Raw genomic sequence first — 15,887 nt, forward strand, 5'->3', positions numbered from 1 at the left:
ATGTGATAATCCTGCTCCGGCAGGGGGATTGGACTAGATGATCTTTCGAGGTCCCTTCCAATCCCTAACATTCTGTGATTCTGTGATTCTGTAATAAAGAGTGGTTAAAAATGCTGCTTTTTTGGGTAGCAGGTTTAATCCTACTTGATCTTTGTGTCCTCTTGTGGATGCTTATAACCAGCTGTTTTCCAAATCTGATTTTCATCCATTTGGGGTTTCTTAAGAGAGAAATTACTAACTGTAACTGGTAAAGCCAACGTGTAAAATGTCTCTGCTCAGAGCAGAGATAGGAAGTCTGAGACTTCTCTAAAGGTCCGGAGGATTTTTAAAGACCTTTCATTTTTCTTTTTTCTCTGCTTATATGTTACTTTAGAAATTCAATTTGTATCTGCCATAAAAGATCGTGTGGCAAGTGGTAACTGTGGGGAAAATAAAGTGAAAAAGAAAGGATTTTTAGTCCAGCTGTGTTTGAGGAAAGCTTGGGGCTTGATTTTCGCTAACACTTTTTTCTTCCTTTTTTCCTACTAGGGCACGAGTGTCTTACTTAACAGAGAGAACTGAGCCCCTTCTGCAGAAGTGCTTATCCTCCCTCTTAACTGGGCTTTGAAATGAAAAATAGGCAGGATTTGATACTGTTGCATTTCAAAGTAAAATAATGAGAAGATTTAAGAATATGTATTTTCTTCTATATAGCATGCACATTACATGTATTGAGACCAAGAATCTTCTGGGCATCTTATATTGATTCTGACAAAGTAAAAAATTCTGCAAGGCCAGGTCTTCAGTAATTCATTGCCGCTCACCTATAAACTGATCTGAAATGCACTTTTGGCTTTGCATGCCAGACGAAAGAAATGTAGAGAGCACGAGTCTTCCATCAAAGCTGTATTTATATTACAGATCCTTAATGGTTGTTTTTTCTGCTAGTCTATGAACATTTTCTGATTTGCTTCAGTTTTTTTCCCTTCTCCTAGTACAGTACCCAAGCCAATCTACTTAAGCAAAGTTAAACCACAGGCCCTTTTATTAACAACAGACTGCATCCTTTGTGATTTTAAAGGGTTATTCAGCCTCATGTCTGAGCCTTTCTGGATTCAAGTTAAATGCTACACTAGGGCAGCATTTATTCTTTTCTCCATATGTATTTTATAAATTGAAAAGGGAGCCAGAACACAAACAGTATTTAATAAGTTGCCTTTCTTTTGTCTTCAATTAGGATGCCTGTGCCTTGATGATGAGCAAAATTTTAGAAGGCATCCAGAAGAATACTTCTGCCAAAAAAACACCCCGTCAGAAACTTGGAAATGTCTCTGCAAGTCCCTCCACCCAAGCTCCAGGGTTCAGCGCAGGCCTGGTTATTGATGGAAGGACTTTAGAGCATGTCCTTCATGACAGCCTACAGAGTATTTTCTTGGAACTCACACAGAAATGTCGGGCTGTAGTCTGCTGCCGAGCCACACCACTGCAGAAGAGTGTCCTGGTCAGACTGGTGCGAAATAAGCTAAAGGCAATGACGTTAGCTGTAGGTGAGTCTTGTGGTTATCTTCTTTTCTCTGAAAAGACGTAGAAGCCAGTTTCTTCTCTCTGTTTTTGTTAATATCTGTCACAAAATTTACTTTACAAGGAAGGTAATCCTTTGAATCATAGTTGTCTCTGACATAAGATGATGTTAGTCTTCTAAAGTAGCCAATTTAGTCCATAAACTTGCTCATGGTAATCTAAAGCAACAAGAACAGCAGCAGTCATGCACAGCCTTATGTAACATGTCCAAAGGAGCAAGTAAGGGGGTTTTCGTTGTCATTCTCCATCACAACCCCCCAAAATAGGGTGGGAGAGGGGAGATGACTGGCTGTGATTTAAAACACCCATATTTTCTGTTCCAGAATACCAACTAAATTCTGACAAAAGGAACGGCTAATATCCATTTGGAGAATATAGCTCAGTTCAGTCAGGCCTTCCGCTTACTAATCTTGCTTTCTGTAGGGTTTTCCATAGGCTGCACTGCTGGCCATAAAGATGTTTTTTTCTGAACTCTCCGGTATTCTTGTATATTTGTCTTTTCCTGCCACCTCCATGGCAATGTGATAGCCAGAAAAGCTGCCTCCAGGTTCCATTCCAACAAGAGAGGTTAGTTTTGATTTTCCTCTTTTCTTTTCTCTGTAGGTGATGGTGCCAATGATGTCAGTATGATCCAGGTGGCTGACACTGGTGTGGGAATATCAGGCCAAGAAGGCATGCAGGTAGTGTATACAAAGACAGCTGCAAATGACATCAGATTCCATTTTAAATCAGTTCAGAGTTTAGCCTGGAGGCCCAGTGGCTCCACAGTCCATTGACAGACACAGGCAAGAGTTTGCAGCCTGAGCTCACACCCAGGCCTCAGCACTCTTCCAGGAGCACTCAAGCTGAATGCTGCAGGGGTTCAAACTCCAAACAACAGAGATTGCTGCCTGTCACTGAACTCCCTATTACTCGTGTCCTGCCTAAGCATCTGTGCAGTTGTGTGGTAACAATAAAGACAGCCATGTTCCTGCCTCTGTTGTGTTGGGCTGAGCTGTGCGTGTTACTGTAAAATGTTGTATGGAGAGGCTCAGATCTGAGTGAGAGTAAGACCATAAGCACTATGTATAGAAAACCATAAAATAAGAATTTCTAACAGTAGGTGAGTTGCTCACTTGGCAGTATCTTAAGCTTATCTTTAACAGTTTGGATATAACATATCCTTTTCTTGATGTCTGTTGCAGGCTGTGATGGCAAGTGACTTTGCAATCTCTCAGTTTAGACACCTCAGGAAGCTGCTGCTTGTCCATGGTCACTGGTGTTATACCAGACTTACCAACATGGTGCTTTACTTCTTCTACAAGAATGTGGTATGTAGCTGTCCCATCCCAGGGAAATCACAGTTTGCGTATTTGAGACCGCTGAAGGGTTTAGTGGGTCTTTATATTCTTTTTTAGTTTCTATTGTGAATGGGTTCAAAAAGACACAAAAGCATATGTCAAACAGTTCAGTTTCCCATTTATGTCTGCAGAGACCAGAGACTCTTATTCCTTGGAGTGGATTTCCCACTCAAAGCCATTGTCTGATTTGATTAAACAGTGGGTAACAGGCATTACTAATGTGGTGACAGCATGACTATTTAAACAAGTTGTGTCCAATTTGAAATGTAAAGTTGTGTGCCAGCAAAATATAATTTCAAAGTGTGGGATTGGCATGAACTCCACAGCATTTAAATTTAATTTTCCACAGATTACTGTAACCAGGCCTAAGATTTGCCTGGTTTCCTCCTGGCTTTTGAAACATTTGTCTACGGGTAACATTTTATCATGTCATCTTTGACTTTTCAGGCCTACGTGAACCTCCTGTTCTGGTACCAGTTTTTCTGTGGGTTTTCAGGCACATCAATGACTGACTATTGGATCTTGATTCTGTTCAATCTCCTTTTTACATCGGTGCCGCCCATCATTTATGGTGTCTTGGACAAAGATGTGTCTGCAGAGATACTCATGCAACTCCCACAGCTGTACATGATAAGCCAGAAATCTGTGGTAGGTTAAAGAATGCTTGGCCTGAAGCAAATTGAAATGGTCAGCATTTGAGCCATTTCTGTCTTTCTTTCCTTCGTGGTTCACATCAGTCAAACATGAAGTTTAAAACCACTTTTTCTATTAGAAAAACATCTAGGCCTGCACAAATGTATGTGCACAAATAAAAGCTGTTTTTTCAAAAGATTTTGAAGGCTCTTTTCAGCCATACACCTGATCTTATCAGATATTTGGATGATAAGAGAAATTAAGGACTTCAGGTGAAGCAATGTACTAGATAAACATAATTACCAGCATCTTCGCTTCATTCACTGCCTCATCTGTCAACATGCTCCCTCAAAATGGGTTTCTTTTGAGCATCTGGGCTTACTTTTAAAGATAAGAGCACTAGATACTGTTTTTTCACTGTCATATAAGGGTCTCAACTGCAAAAGTAATGAGGAATGGATAAGAACCAGAGCAGATTCCTTTCAAATAATTCTCAAGAAAGTTCTGTCATTTGGGGTTCTTTTCCCCTTATGGGTACATTCTGGAATTTGCTGGTGGCACTTTTCTCCCATCTGAAAACACTGTACATCCTATCTGCTCTATAAGTAAATTCCGTCCAAACATTTAGCACAGAAAACTGAAGGAGTGGGGGGTAGTTTCTAAATCAAAGTTATATAAATCATTAAGCTTTTTCCTGGTTTCCGGTTTGCTTTGCTTAGCGTGAATTCTAGCATAATTTTAACTTTATCATTTTTTAAAATTTAACATTTAATTAAAATAATATTTTTATTATAACAGTTGAGGGCAGTGACATCCTGAGCCTGCGACAGAATAGATACTAGTAGCCCAGAGAGAGGAAATGTTGAGCATATGAGTCACCTAAAACTCACCATTTTCTTTATGATCATAGCCTTTCAGTAACAGACTGGACATAAGGAAGCATTTCTTTACCAAGAGGGTGGTCAAACATTGGAACAGGCTTCCTAGAGAGGTGGTCAATGCCCCAAGCTTGTCAGTGTTTAAGAGGCATTTGGACAATGCCTTTAATAATAGGCTTTAACTTTTGGTCAGCCCTGAATTGGTCAGGCAGTTGGTCTAGATGATTGTTTTAGGTCCCTTCCAACTGAAATATTCTGTTCTATTCTATTCTATTCTATTCTATTCTATTCTATTCTATTCTATTCTATTCTGTTCTATTCTATTGTGTTCTATTCTGTTGTGTTCTGTTGTGTTCTATTCTATTCTATTCTATTCTATTCTATTCTATTCTATTCTACTCTACTCTACTCTACTCTACTCTGTGCTAACAAGTACTATTAAAAAAATGAGCTACAACATGTGGTGTACTAGTTGTGCAGTCTCATCTGTATAACCTGGCAGAAGTCTAGGTCTGGTTTAGAAGGGAGAGAAGGATATACAGTGAGGGGACAATTTGTTTTGTTTGTTTGTGGAATTTTACATTTCTTTTTACATACCCTTAAATATTTTATGTTGCTTGGTTTACGATATTTTTGCAAAACTAAGTACTCTTTTGGTACCATACCAAGCCTCTGTAGATGGGCTGGAGCAGGTCTGTGCTTTGTCAGTCACAGTTTTGACTAAGTAAATGTTACAAGGCCTCAGGATTTGGCCCTTTGTTTTGATCTTCCAGATATGTACAGTGATCTTAGCTGAGAGGAAGGTTTTGAGGCAACATAATCAGAATTACTGCATTACACAGCAGTTTTTCTCTTTCACTATATTTTTCCCCTTAACTTTTATCAGAGTTTTCCTTTGTCCAGCACAGCATTGCCTCGCTCTGCGGTTGGAGTTTTTAAGTAGTATATTATTTCCTTTCTTGCATGGAAGCACAGTGAAATAATTACTTTGAATTAAGTGCAGTATAGAAGAAAGAGAAATGTTTTGCAAGATGTAGTATTGCACCATGACATCACAAGTGCACAGCTCTCTACAAGCTATAAAAATGGACAGTAGCTTGGATTCATCTTCAATAATTTAAAGCACTTCCGTGACAGGCAAATAAGAAGATAAGTTTCCCAGACCGCCTCCAGAGAGCAGTTCAGTTCTTGAAGGGGCAGAATGGCTTTTTCGAGAAACCCATCATTCTCTACTAATTGTAGAGGAAGTCCTGGGTGACTAGACTGCTCACCTGTGTGTCTCAATTTACTGCCTGAAGGAATGGGATATATCTGAGCCAGGGCACATGCAGCTATGGTTTCATAAGTGGTTGAGCTGTCATAGCAGTTTGCTGCCACTGAGTGAGGAAGGCTTGTTCCTTCTCCTCTTCTCCCTTCTTTTCTTCCCGTTCCCTGTTTTCACCCACATAGTTAAACTACATTCTTTGTGCCAGCTCGGTTGTCCCATCAGATCCTTCCAGGAGCTGACTTAACTCACTAAAACAGCAACGTGTTACTCCAGCAGAAAAGTGAATTGATTTCTCACATTCTAGTGAGTTAAGTTAGCTCACAGAGGGGTCCAGTCCACACAGAGGAGTCAACCAGCATGAATTAAGAGGCAGAAGAACATGTACCAAAAAGAAGGGAGTGGAGACAGAAGAAAGTGGGACTTGGCATTCAGTGATGGTAAGCTGCTAGGGTAATTCACTGTCCCCTAGCCCTCTCCCTTCCTTAGTACTCAGTTAGATAAGGCTCTAGTAGGTCTGTTCTGGCAGAAACAGCTGTAAGAAAAGGAAAAGGATCTGGGGGTGTTGATTGATGGCTGGCTGAATATGAGCCAGCAGTGTGCCCAGGTGGCCAAGAAGGTCAAGAGCTTCCTGGCTTGTATCAGAAATAGTATGGCCAGCAGGATGAGGGAAGTGATCGTCCCTCTGTACTCGGCACTGGTCAGGCCGCACCTCAAATACGGTGTTCAGTTTTGGGCCCCTCACTACAAGAAAGACATTGAGGTGCTGGAGCAAGTCCAAAGGGCAATGAAGCTGGTGAAGGGTCTAGAGCACAAGTCTTATGAGGAGCAGCTGAGGGAACTGGAGTTGTTTAGTCTGGAGAAAAGGAGGCTCAGGGGAGACCTTATTGCTCTCTACAACTACCTGAAACGAGGTTGTAGTGAGGTGAGTGTCAGCCTCTTTTCCCAAGTAAGAAACGATGGGACAAGAGGAAACAGCCTCAAGTTGTGCCAGGGGAGGTTTAGATTGGATATTAAGAAAAATTTCTTCACCGAAAAGGTTGTCAAGCATTGGCACAGGCTGCTCAGGGAAGTGGTTGAGTCACCATCCCTGGAGATCTTGAAAAGACATGTAGATGTGGTGCTTAGGGACATGGTTTAGTGGTGGACTTGGCAGTGCTAGGTTAACGGTTGGACTCGATGATCTTAAAGGTCCTTTCCAACCAAAGCAATTCTATGAGTTCCCAGATCTGGCTGCTGATTTAAATACTAAGTCAGCTACATGTGTGGAGCGAGCTCTCTTTATTCTTATTATCATAACACAAAAGATGCCTCTTCATTTGGGAAACTAACTGGAATTACTCCTGCAGATAGTCTTTCCCCAAATCCAAATTAATGCTAATTAAGGATGCAGCAATTTGTTCAATTTGTTTCAATGCCATTATCTTTTTTCTTACAGGCTTACTTGCCTTCAACTTTCTGGATAACCTTGCTGGATGCTTTTTACCAAAGTCTCGTTTGCTTTTTTGTGCCTTACTTTGTAAGTGCTGGGTATGAAATACATTTATGCATTTTGACATACTAAAAACCCAGGCAAATTAGAGAATAAAATGAAGTGTTTGATTTTACTTCCTCATATATAAATGTGTACTAACGGGATCATCATTGGAACTGAGCCGAACTGTGTGCATGCACATATGTACAGTATTGAAACTATTCATGCCACTTTGTGTATTAGGACTATACATAAAGAATATGTTATGCTGCCTGCTGTCTTCTTTTACAGACTTACTATGGCTCAGACATAGACATTTTTTCTTTTGGAAACCCTGTAAACACAGCAGCGCTCTTCATTATACTGTTTCACCTTCTCATTGAGTGCAAGTCTGTGGTGAGTACTTTGTTTCCAAAAGAGTATATTCCTAATGGAGTATGTGCATACAGCTTTCATTAAAATTAAACGAAAGAAAGAGCTTTGTATACAAAAGAGAATAAGTATAAAAGGGCCAAACCCTGAATATTTTGTTTATGTGACCATGTGAGCTCTCCTAACGCGCTTGTCATTGGAGCCAATAGAATTACTCTTACAACTAAAATTAGCAAAATTTGGCCTCAGAACTATTTGTAAGTAGTGAAAGGGTCCTGCCTCGTTAGGGTATGGTGGTTTTGGGGATGTCAGTTTGTCGCAAATGGTAAAACCAACCAGTGATCTGCTGAGCCTTCATCAGTTCCCAAAGCTTGCATCTCAAAGACAACAATGTGAACTGTTGATTTTGAATGCTTGGAACTGATGATCTGCTCTGTGGCCAGGATAAACAACTCAGAGGTATATTTTGGTGTCCGAACTAGAGAACCGATATGCTACAGAAATCCTATTCCAGTTTTTAATTAAGTCTGTGCAAGCTAAAGCATCTGCATTAGCTTGGATAAATTTACAGCCCTTACAAGGGTAATACTTGGCTATTTTGCATAATGTTAAAGAAAATACAATAATATTTACAGTAGAAGGACACAGATTTATGCATTTTATTTTTTTCCTCTGTCATTTTCTTTGAAAAATATTCTTTAGGATTGTTTCATAATGGATGATATTTCAAGTTGTGATTCAGTCTTTTCATTGTTCTTTTAGGAGCATGGCAGCAGTGATAAAAATGTCTTTATTGAGAATATATGGGTAGCATGAGTGTATCCGCACTCTGAATAGGAAAACATTACTTAATGGGTTTTATTTGGCATTTTGGAATGTCGGCAAGCTGTCAGACCAATGACAGTGTTGTTTCCGTATTAACTATTACAGAATCACAGAATCAACCAGGTTGGAAGAGACCTCAGGGACCATCGAGTCCAACCGCTGCCCCTACACCACCCTGTCAACTAGACCATGGCACTAAGTGCCATGTCCAGTCTTTTCTTAAACACATCCAGAGATGGTGACTCCATCCATAAATTGTAGCTGTTTAGGTATAAAATTACAGAAAACTCCAATGTAGAACAGTTAATGCCTCAAGCAAGATATATAAGGATGGTGTCATGTGAAGATCTCACCTTCATTTGCTTGAGAAGGCTTTCTCTGCTGCCAGAGGACAAATGGCACAAAAAATGTCTTTCACAAAGGAATCAAAAGCTATGCATTTAGTAGAATAACAAAAATTAAATGGCTGGGTTACCTATGAACTGTAGGAAGAAGGCTCCGTTCTTCCTGGAATGTTTTGTATAAAATTAGGAATATTAACCGAACAAATCTATCCTCTGTTGCATTAAGCAGCTGTCCTTGGAGGAAGAGTGCGTGCATGTGTACACACATACAGGTGTTACAGGTCTTTCTGTTTACAGCTTAAATCTGATTTCTTTCCTTTTCTGAATTGCAGACTTGGATACATACAGTAGTTATAGTTGGCAGCATCGTGTTTTACTTTGTCTTTGCTCTGGCTTTTGGGGCAACCTGCAAAACCCACAACCCATCATCAAATCCTTACTGGGTCATGGAGAAGCACGTGACAGACCCAGTGTTTTATTTAGTTTGCCTCCTGACTACTTGTGTTGCTCTGCTACCCAGGTGCGTTTCTGTTTTATAATTGCAGATTGCTGTTAACAAAATTAGTTTTCTTTGAGTCAGTGATGCTATAAATCTCTCTGGCTAGAGGTCTTCCTCCCCCTCCCACCCCCAATGAAAAGAAAATTTCATAGCTTTACCAGACCAAGCCATGTGAGGACAGCTCTTTAGTGACATATTCTCAAAGTAATGTTCAGTAAATATAAAATTTCTTTTGTGATTTATATTATATTAAATTATTTCTATTATATTAAATACTGTCTTTGGAGGAAAAAAAACAGTAATCTCTGTAACCACAGTTTATCATTTATATACAAATCAGTTAAATTAGTGATTAAAGTTGAACATGTACTATACGTAGAAGTGCTGCACTTAGTCTGTGTTTATTTGTGAAACCATTTTCTGTTTGAAATTTATGTCATGAATATATATAAGAATATTTAGAATGAAGACTGCATGTACAGGCTTCTTTGTGGGGTGGAAGCACGCTGACTAGATTCACAAGGGGTCCTGAGTTGTGTTTTTATCATGCCTAATGTTTTAAGTGTTTAGCCTCACTGAAAAAGTCATAACTCCAAGTTCAATAACTCATTCACCCTGGAAAGGCAGGAGCATTGGGTGGAGGTCCTAGACACCAGCACGCTGAGCAGGGAGACACCTGAGTGAGCCAACAGAAAAAAAACAAAGTGTGTGAAAACCAGTGAAAGAGACTGCATCAAACTCTCAGTCTAGCTCTGTTTAGTAGCCACAGCCATCTTCCTTTCCTTGGCTGAACATGAACTCAAGTCTGCAGCCTATTAGCGAAGTGCCTCCAGCGCTAATTTATTCATTCTTCTGTGTTGTGTCTCTTTCTTTCCCTCTCATGCCATTTCAGAAAGAGTGGGACTTGAAACTGAATTGCACAGACAGATACTGAGAAAAGTGTTGGGGAGAATAACTGCCGTGTCCTCCTCACCTGACATCATTTTATATCATTAGGCACAGTCTGAGCACACTTTCTGGATCAAGTGCTGCAATACAGGCTGCATGAGTTGTCAGTGCTGTCGGCAGGAAAGCTGGCAGAACTGTGGCTGTAGGTGCCTGCAGTAGCCACCAAGTACCTGAGTCCCCTTTGCACAAGTCCCTGTCTATGTCTTAAGCACGTCAGCCGGGGTTTTGCCACACTCACCTGAGATCACGACTGATAGCTTTGGTTCACACTTCAATTCAGCAGAAGGACAAACCATGAGGTGCAAGAAACATGTATGCTCTTCCCTTCCCATCCCTGCTCTCAGCTTGGCTTCAGGTGGTGACAGTAGAGCCTTGTCTTTCACAGACAGTAGATCTCCCTTACATGACAAATAGGTGAATGCTGTTCTAGGACTTTTTGGTAGGGCTGTAGAGAGCAGAGGTAGGAGAAAGCTTTCAGCTTGGTGGCTGCTTCCAATGTACAGGTGTTCAGTTTTGAAGAAGGCACTGTTTTTCATGGTGAATTAAATGCGAAGTATTTAGACTTACCAGTGAAATTCTTTGAGTCCTTTGCACTCTCCCTGTGCCAATACCTCAGAAGATTTATAGCTGTTGTGGCTAATTCAAGCTTTTCTCCTTCAGTGATTTGAAGTAGAAGGGCCTATTATGGAACCTCTGCTGTCAAACATATGGTTTTTTCCTTGCTTATTTCTGATGTAATCCTTTGTAAGGTGCTGAAAAGCCACCACTCAGCGGGGACTTGAAGCTAAAGGGTGCTCTACACCTTCTAGCCTGAGGGATTGAGATTGGGGCTTTCACTGGAGGTTTTAAGGAGCAGTTCTCCTACAGAGGGACAGATGTTGATGCCCCGTTGACTGAAAATTCACTGCAAAAATCTATGTTTAAAACCTTTGCCCAACCTAAGCTGCCAGTTAAGTCAGTTCCAATATGAATTATTCCTAGAGTTTAATTCTGAAACATCACTTGTATGGCTATGGAATATATCCATATTCCTCTTACTGCATGTGATCTTTTGTTTCTTTGGCCTTTGCTTTCATGTTCATTCTTGCTTCTGGTGAATTCTCTGGCTCCTGCAAAAGTTAAGAATCTTAGAATGATGCTCTGGCTGCTCTTCCTGGCTTTCAAGGGCTATAGTAGTGCTATATTATCAGTGCAAAACAGCAGTGATAAACAGCTGCTCAGTTGGAGGCATGAATTTTTCTAGACCTGATTTTTTTCCACAATAGCACTTAATGCTAAACTGCACTCTGATTTTGATGCCTTTTTTCTGGGGCCTGACACTATATGGAAAAAGCTCGACTTTCAGTGTGGTTGGGACCCCGGCCCTTCATTGAGGTTGCAAGCGCACATTGCTGCAGTAACGAGTCTGTAGGAGAACCGTGTTCAGGACAGAAAAATGGAAGCACCTGAGATCAGCATCTGTCTTTGAAAATGCCAGTTTTAAAACATTTTCTGGTGCAGCTGCTGGCCTTATAGTTTATGTTCATAAAACGGCACCTGCAAAAACTGTTTCAGAGCCTGCTGCAGCCTCAGGGTTACTTGAATGGCACTTGGTTTCCTTTAGTGTTGCTGGAAACAGTTTTGAGTCTGCTTCTAAAAAGCTTATTTGAAACTGTGTTTATTTTGTAGATATTTGCTGAGAGTTCTCCAAGGAACATTGTTTCCGTCTGCAGTGTTGAGAGCCAAGCACCTTGACAGACTGACCCCTGAGGAGCAGAGGGAAGCTATTAAGAGATGGAAAGATGACTGCATTGTCAACTATAGAGTAGAGTTCCGGGCTACTTCTGGGTCTTCCAGTGCAGCCACAGGTGCTGTATCAGAGGAAGAAAGCATTGCCAGTGTTTTGCCAACATCTAAAACACCTCTTCAGGCCTGTTCAAGAGATGGGTTAGTAGAGGACATCTCCTTCTTACGAGACATTCAGGATGAGTCTGGGAATACAAATGACTTGAACTCTGAAAAGACCACGTTTCTGAATCCATCAAAGGAATCTAATTCAGACACATTTGGCGGTAATAACTCCTGTGCCAAACTCTCTGTGTGTGCTTCTGAAGAGGGCAGCAGTGCTGTTTCTCTAGCACACAAAGCAGATGTGAATTCTGTTTTGTGTGAAGAAGATGCTTTAATGTATTTTACAAAGTTGGAATGCTAACTGTTTAAAACCCAAGAGTAATAACTGCTGATTTATGCTACGTTGTGGCTTTGATTTCTTCAGCCAAGGTAGATGATGCACATTTCCTTAAAAGCTTTTTTGTTTAAGAAGGTTTTCAATAATTTATTAAGGTGCTCAAGATCTAAATGGCTGGATTGCATTTTATATTTTTTCACACAGTAGACGTTGCATACTGCTTATTTCTTGTATGCAACATTGAATAATACCTCGTGGTGTTACGGACAGGACATTGCATGAATACAGATTTGCAGGATCAAGTTCAGGTAAGCCAAGCTGCTCCCTTGCACTGCTGTCCTAAAATCCTGCCGTTCCTTGGGATTCACCACTTGCTGAAGTATGGAGTAAGCAGAAGGGCTGGCATGTAGTGTTATTGGGTGGCTTGTTGCAAGATGCCTCCAGTATGCGTATATAGTAATTGTTTTAACCATTGTGGTCCAGTATGTTCACCAGGCTATTGCATGGGTCGTCTCAGTGCTGGCCAAACACAATTGTAACCATGAGAAGAGCAGCCCAGATGAGACATACGTGTCGCATGTCTCCCTCACCTTCCTTTTCCACAAGATGCGCAAGTCCTGGTGCAGCCTTTTGTTCTCCATGATAGTTCATCCTCCTGCTACACCCCTCCTTTTTATCTCCCATGTGCCGCTTCATGGCATTCACCACTGACTGGACTTTTTTTCCTCCTCACCCAACTCAGATGTTGGCTGCCTGACTTTTTTCTAAGCTCTACCTCATGCCTGCACTGCAAAATTGTCTGCCAGTGGCAGCGGGTAGCTCCAGTCTATCTTCAGGTCTTCTCTTATAAATAGCAGCTTCTAGCTGATGACGTTGTTATTCTTCACTCTCAGGTGCTTCTACATTCCTCCAGACTTTTATAATAAACAACTGAAGTACCCAAGGCAGCTGCTCAAAAGAAGGTATAACCCATTGCATGTCCCAAATTTGAGCATTGTTGCTCATCTGTCTTGGAGATGTCCTGCCTCTGACACTTGCCCACTGCTCTGCACACTGCACAAAAGCTGGCTGAGGTACATGTGGCTATTTCTGCATTCCAGGCTGCCTGAAATATTCCCTCCCCCAAAAAATTACATGGCAAATTTATGGAGGAACTTAGGAAATCGTTTGTATCCACTAGCACCTGTTGAAATAAAGTTTCCTCAAACTTCGATGGTTGGACTCAATGATCCCAGAGGTCTCTTCCAACCTGATGGATTCTGTGATTCTGTGAACTGTAGCTGCTAAAGAATTATTAGTATTGAGCCCATGTTTTGGTTCTGTTTCTTTCTAAAACTTTCTGCTTTCAAATTGCCAAGATTTGTGTGTTTACTTTTAGGCACCATGTTTGGGGCAAGGGCTCAGCTTTTTAACTGAACTGTGAGTTTTTCATGTCCATGATCAACATTACATATTCCACATCTTTTAAGATCTCTGAAAGAATTTAAACAAATGCTGTGAGGTCTGAGACAGCTGCTGCTATGCAGGGGAGATACTGAGGTCATGCTAAGTTCATTCAAATGCAGGTCGCCATGTGTTACCAAAAGTTTAAAAAGGTTCTGTTTTCCAAAGGTAGAATGTAATTAGGGCTGACTCCATCCCTAGTGTTAGTGAGGAGAAAAATACCCTTTTTGTTTAGGCTATAGAAGAAAAACAGTGGAAGGAGCCAGTGATGACAGCCATTTCTGCGAATATTTTTTTTTTTGGTGCAACATATGACAAAATATTTTTGGTAAGTTCTAACATAAGGTTAGTGGGGACCTTTGAAGTGAAGGCAGACATTCAAATTCTAAGAGATCATGGTGAGCGTGTTGGTTTGCAGTTATGATTTTCAAATGTTTGTAGCATCCTTCTTGCTGTGGGGGCACCTTGCCAGGAGTGGACTCCATGTGTCCTGAGTGAAACATCTCAGCTTTCTCTACAAGCCACGGGAACTGCAACGTGTCCACGAAGAAGATGCGAAACAGCCAGCAGGTTGTGCAGGGAGATTAGCTGGTACAAGGGCAGACTCGTACAGGAACAGACCTGCTGGGACTCAGTGAAGTCATCGGCTCTGCTCCACAGCCCAAGGCAGGCTCAGGTCTGCCCTTACCATTCCTAGCAGATGTTCTCCTGTTGTAAAGAGCTCCAGAGAAGCAGGCCAGGCCAGTGCTTCCCTGCTCTCAAAGTCAAATACTGGTTTTGTTTCTATTGTCTCACCTGAATGTTTCTTTTGCACCTTACATTTGTTGCCTCTCTTCACTTGTGGCCACAGAGAACAGATTCTTCTGTTCTATGACTGAGGTACATTGAGCTCTCAGGGAGGAGCTCTGGGACTTGCTGTAGTGACCGGAGGGAGCACTGGGCTCACCTCTGTCTCCTTCCTGGCACTGTAAAAAGCAGTTTGGGGGACAACGCTGGCCTGTGACCTGCCCTCTTGTTGCCCCTGCTGCGGGAGCAGAACCTAGCAGCGGATTTGGCAGGTAGTTGATCATTTAGTCTCAGGAGTTTGCATGTGTATCATACAAAAGCCGTGAGCATTCAGAGTAAGATCTTCCAAAATCCTCTGTGACTGTAAGCTGTGGCATCAAAATAACTACAGGAAGGAACACGAGTGGCAGTCACCCATTAGACCTGGGGCCAGCTGCATGGTGCCTTGGGGACACTTAAATTACTATTATGCGGCTTTTTACAAGCCTAGTCACCCCACTGCTCCCTGCTTAGTGTGGTGAGGCTTTCCAGGTGGGTTCTTAAATTGGGTGAAGGATGATTTCATCTGGGTCTCAAAAGTGCCAGGCCCTGTGGGTTGCCTTGAAACTTTAGGTCCTTTTAAAAGTTCCTCTGTGCCAAGACTGTAAGTACTTTCGTACCACTTGAAGTGGGACAAAATAACACACATTTTATTTCTTTCATGGTGTCTTGTTTCACTGATGGTGCATGTTGCTTAAAATTGTCCACTATAGGTGATGTTCTTTTAGAGGGCTTTGACAAGCAGTCTAAGTGATAAAATTATCTGTTGTGTAAAACCTCATCTTTTTTGGTGGACAAACAGCAGAAATACCGAAGGGCTGTCTGCTGTGATCTCTTGCTATTTTTTACTGAAGGGGAGATGAGGGTAGTGAGTGTTTAATAAAAGCTTCAAAATGTTAATTGGCCGTATCTAAAGTGGTGCCAAGTGAAGTGTGCAAGCGAATCGCTCTCCCTTTGCTTCTCAACAGTTGAACTTTTCCTTTATTTTCTTTTTTAGCACTGGAGACGTCAGGATCCCCTGCTTGCTTCTGCACTCCTGCACTTAGGCACAGCATGACCTGACTTTTCCATTTTGAAAACAAGCTTTTTAAGATCATCTCACAGGTGCCTTCCAGATGTCATGAAGGAAAGCACAGCATTTACACTTCTGATTGTCAGTTTAAAACAAACCAAAACAACCACGTTCAACTCCCCCAAACTTTGTAGCTACAAATAGAGCAGCTTTAACTCACTTTTTGATGTGCAATATTTGATTTACAGAAAAAAAATGTTTTAAAAATCATCTTTTTCACAGCAGCTGCACCTGTGCTAAACA

At 41.3% G+C, this 15,887-nt stretch overlaps 1 protein-coding gene across 1 annotated transcript in view; it reads left to right on the forward strand.

Annotated features, from left to right (window-relative positions):
* Positions 1 to 12,328, forward strand: part of ATP10D (ATPase phospholipid transporting 10D (putative)) — a 43,879-nt gene extending 31,551 nt beyond the window's left edge. Inside the window, exons 15-22 of the mRNA XM_068403302.1 lie at positions 1,217 to 1,526; positions 2,164 to 2,240; positions 2,745 to 2,870; positions 3,348 to 3,548; positions 7,114 to 7,194; positions 7,441 to 7,545; positions 9,023 to 9,210; positions 11,806 to 12,328. Of these exons, the coding sequence (XP_068259403.1) occupies positions 1,217 to 1,526; positions 2,164 to 2,240; positions 2,745 to 2,870; positions 3,348 to 3,548; positions 7,114 to 7,194; positions 7,441 to 7,545; positions 9,023 to 9,210; positions 11,806 to 12,328 (1,611 nt within the window). The remainder of the gene's footprint in view (positions 1 to 1,216; positions 1,527 to 2,163; positions 2,241 to 2,744; positions 2,871 to 3,347; positions 3,549 to 7,113; positions 7,195 to 7,440; positions 7,546 to 9,022; positions 9,211 to 11,805) is intronic.
* The last annotated feature ends 3,559 nt before the right edge of the window (positions 12,329 to 15,887 follow it).

This window comes from Nyctibius grandis, chromosome 6 (genome assembly GCF_013368605.1).
Source record: "Nyctibius grandis isolate bNycGra1 chromosome 6, bNycGra1.pri, whole genome shotgun sequence".
In the NCBI taxonomy this organism is placed as follows: domain Eukaryota; kingdom Metazoa; phylum Chordata; class Aves; order Nyctibiiformes; family Nyctibiidae; genus Nyctibius; species Nyctibius grandis.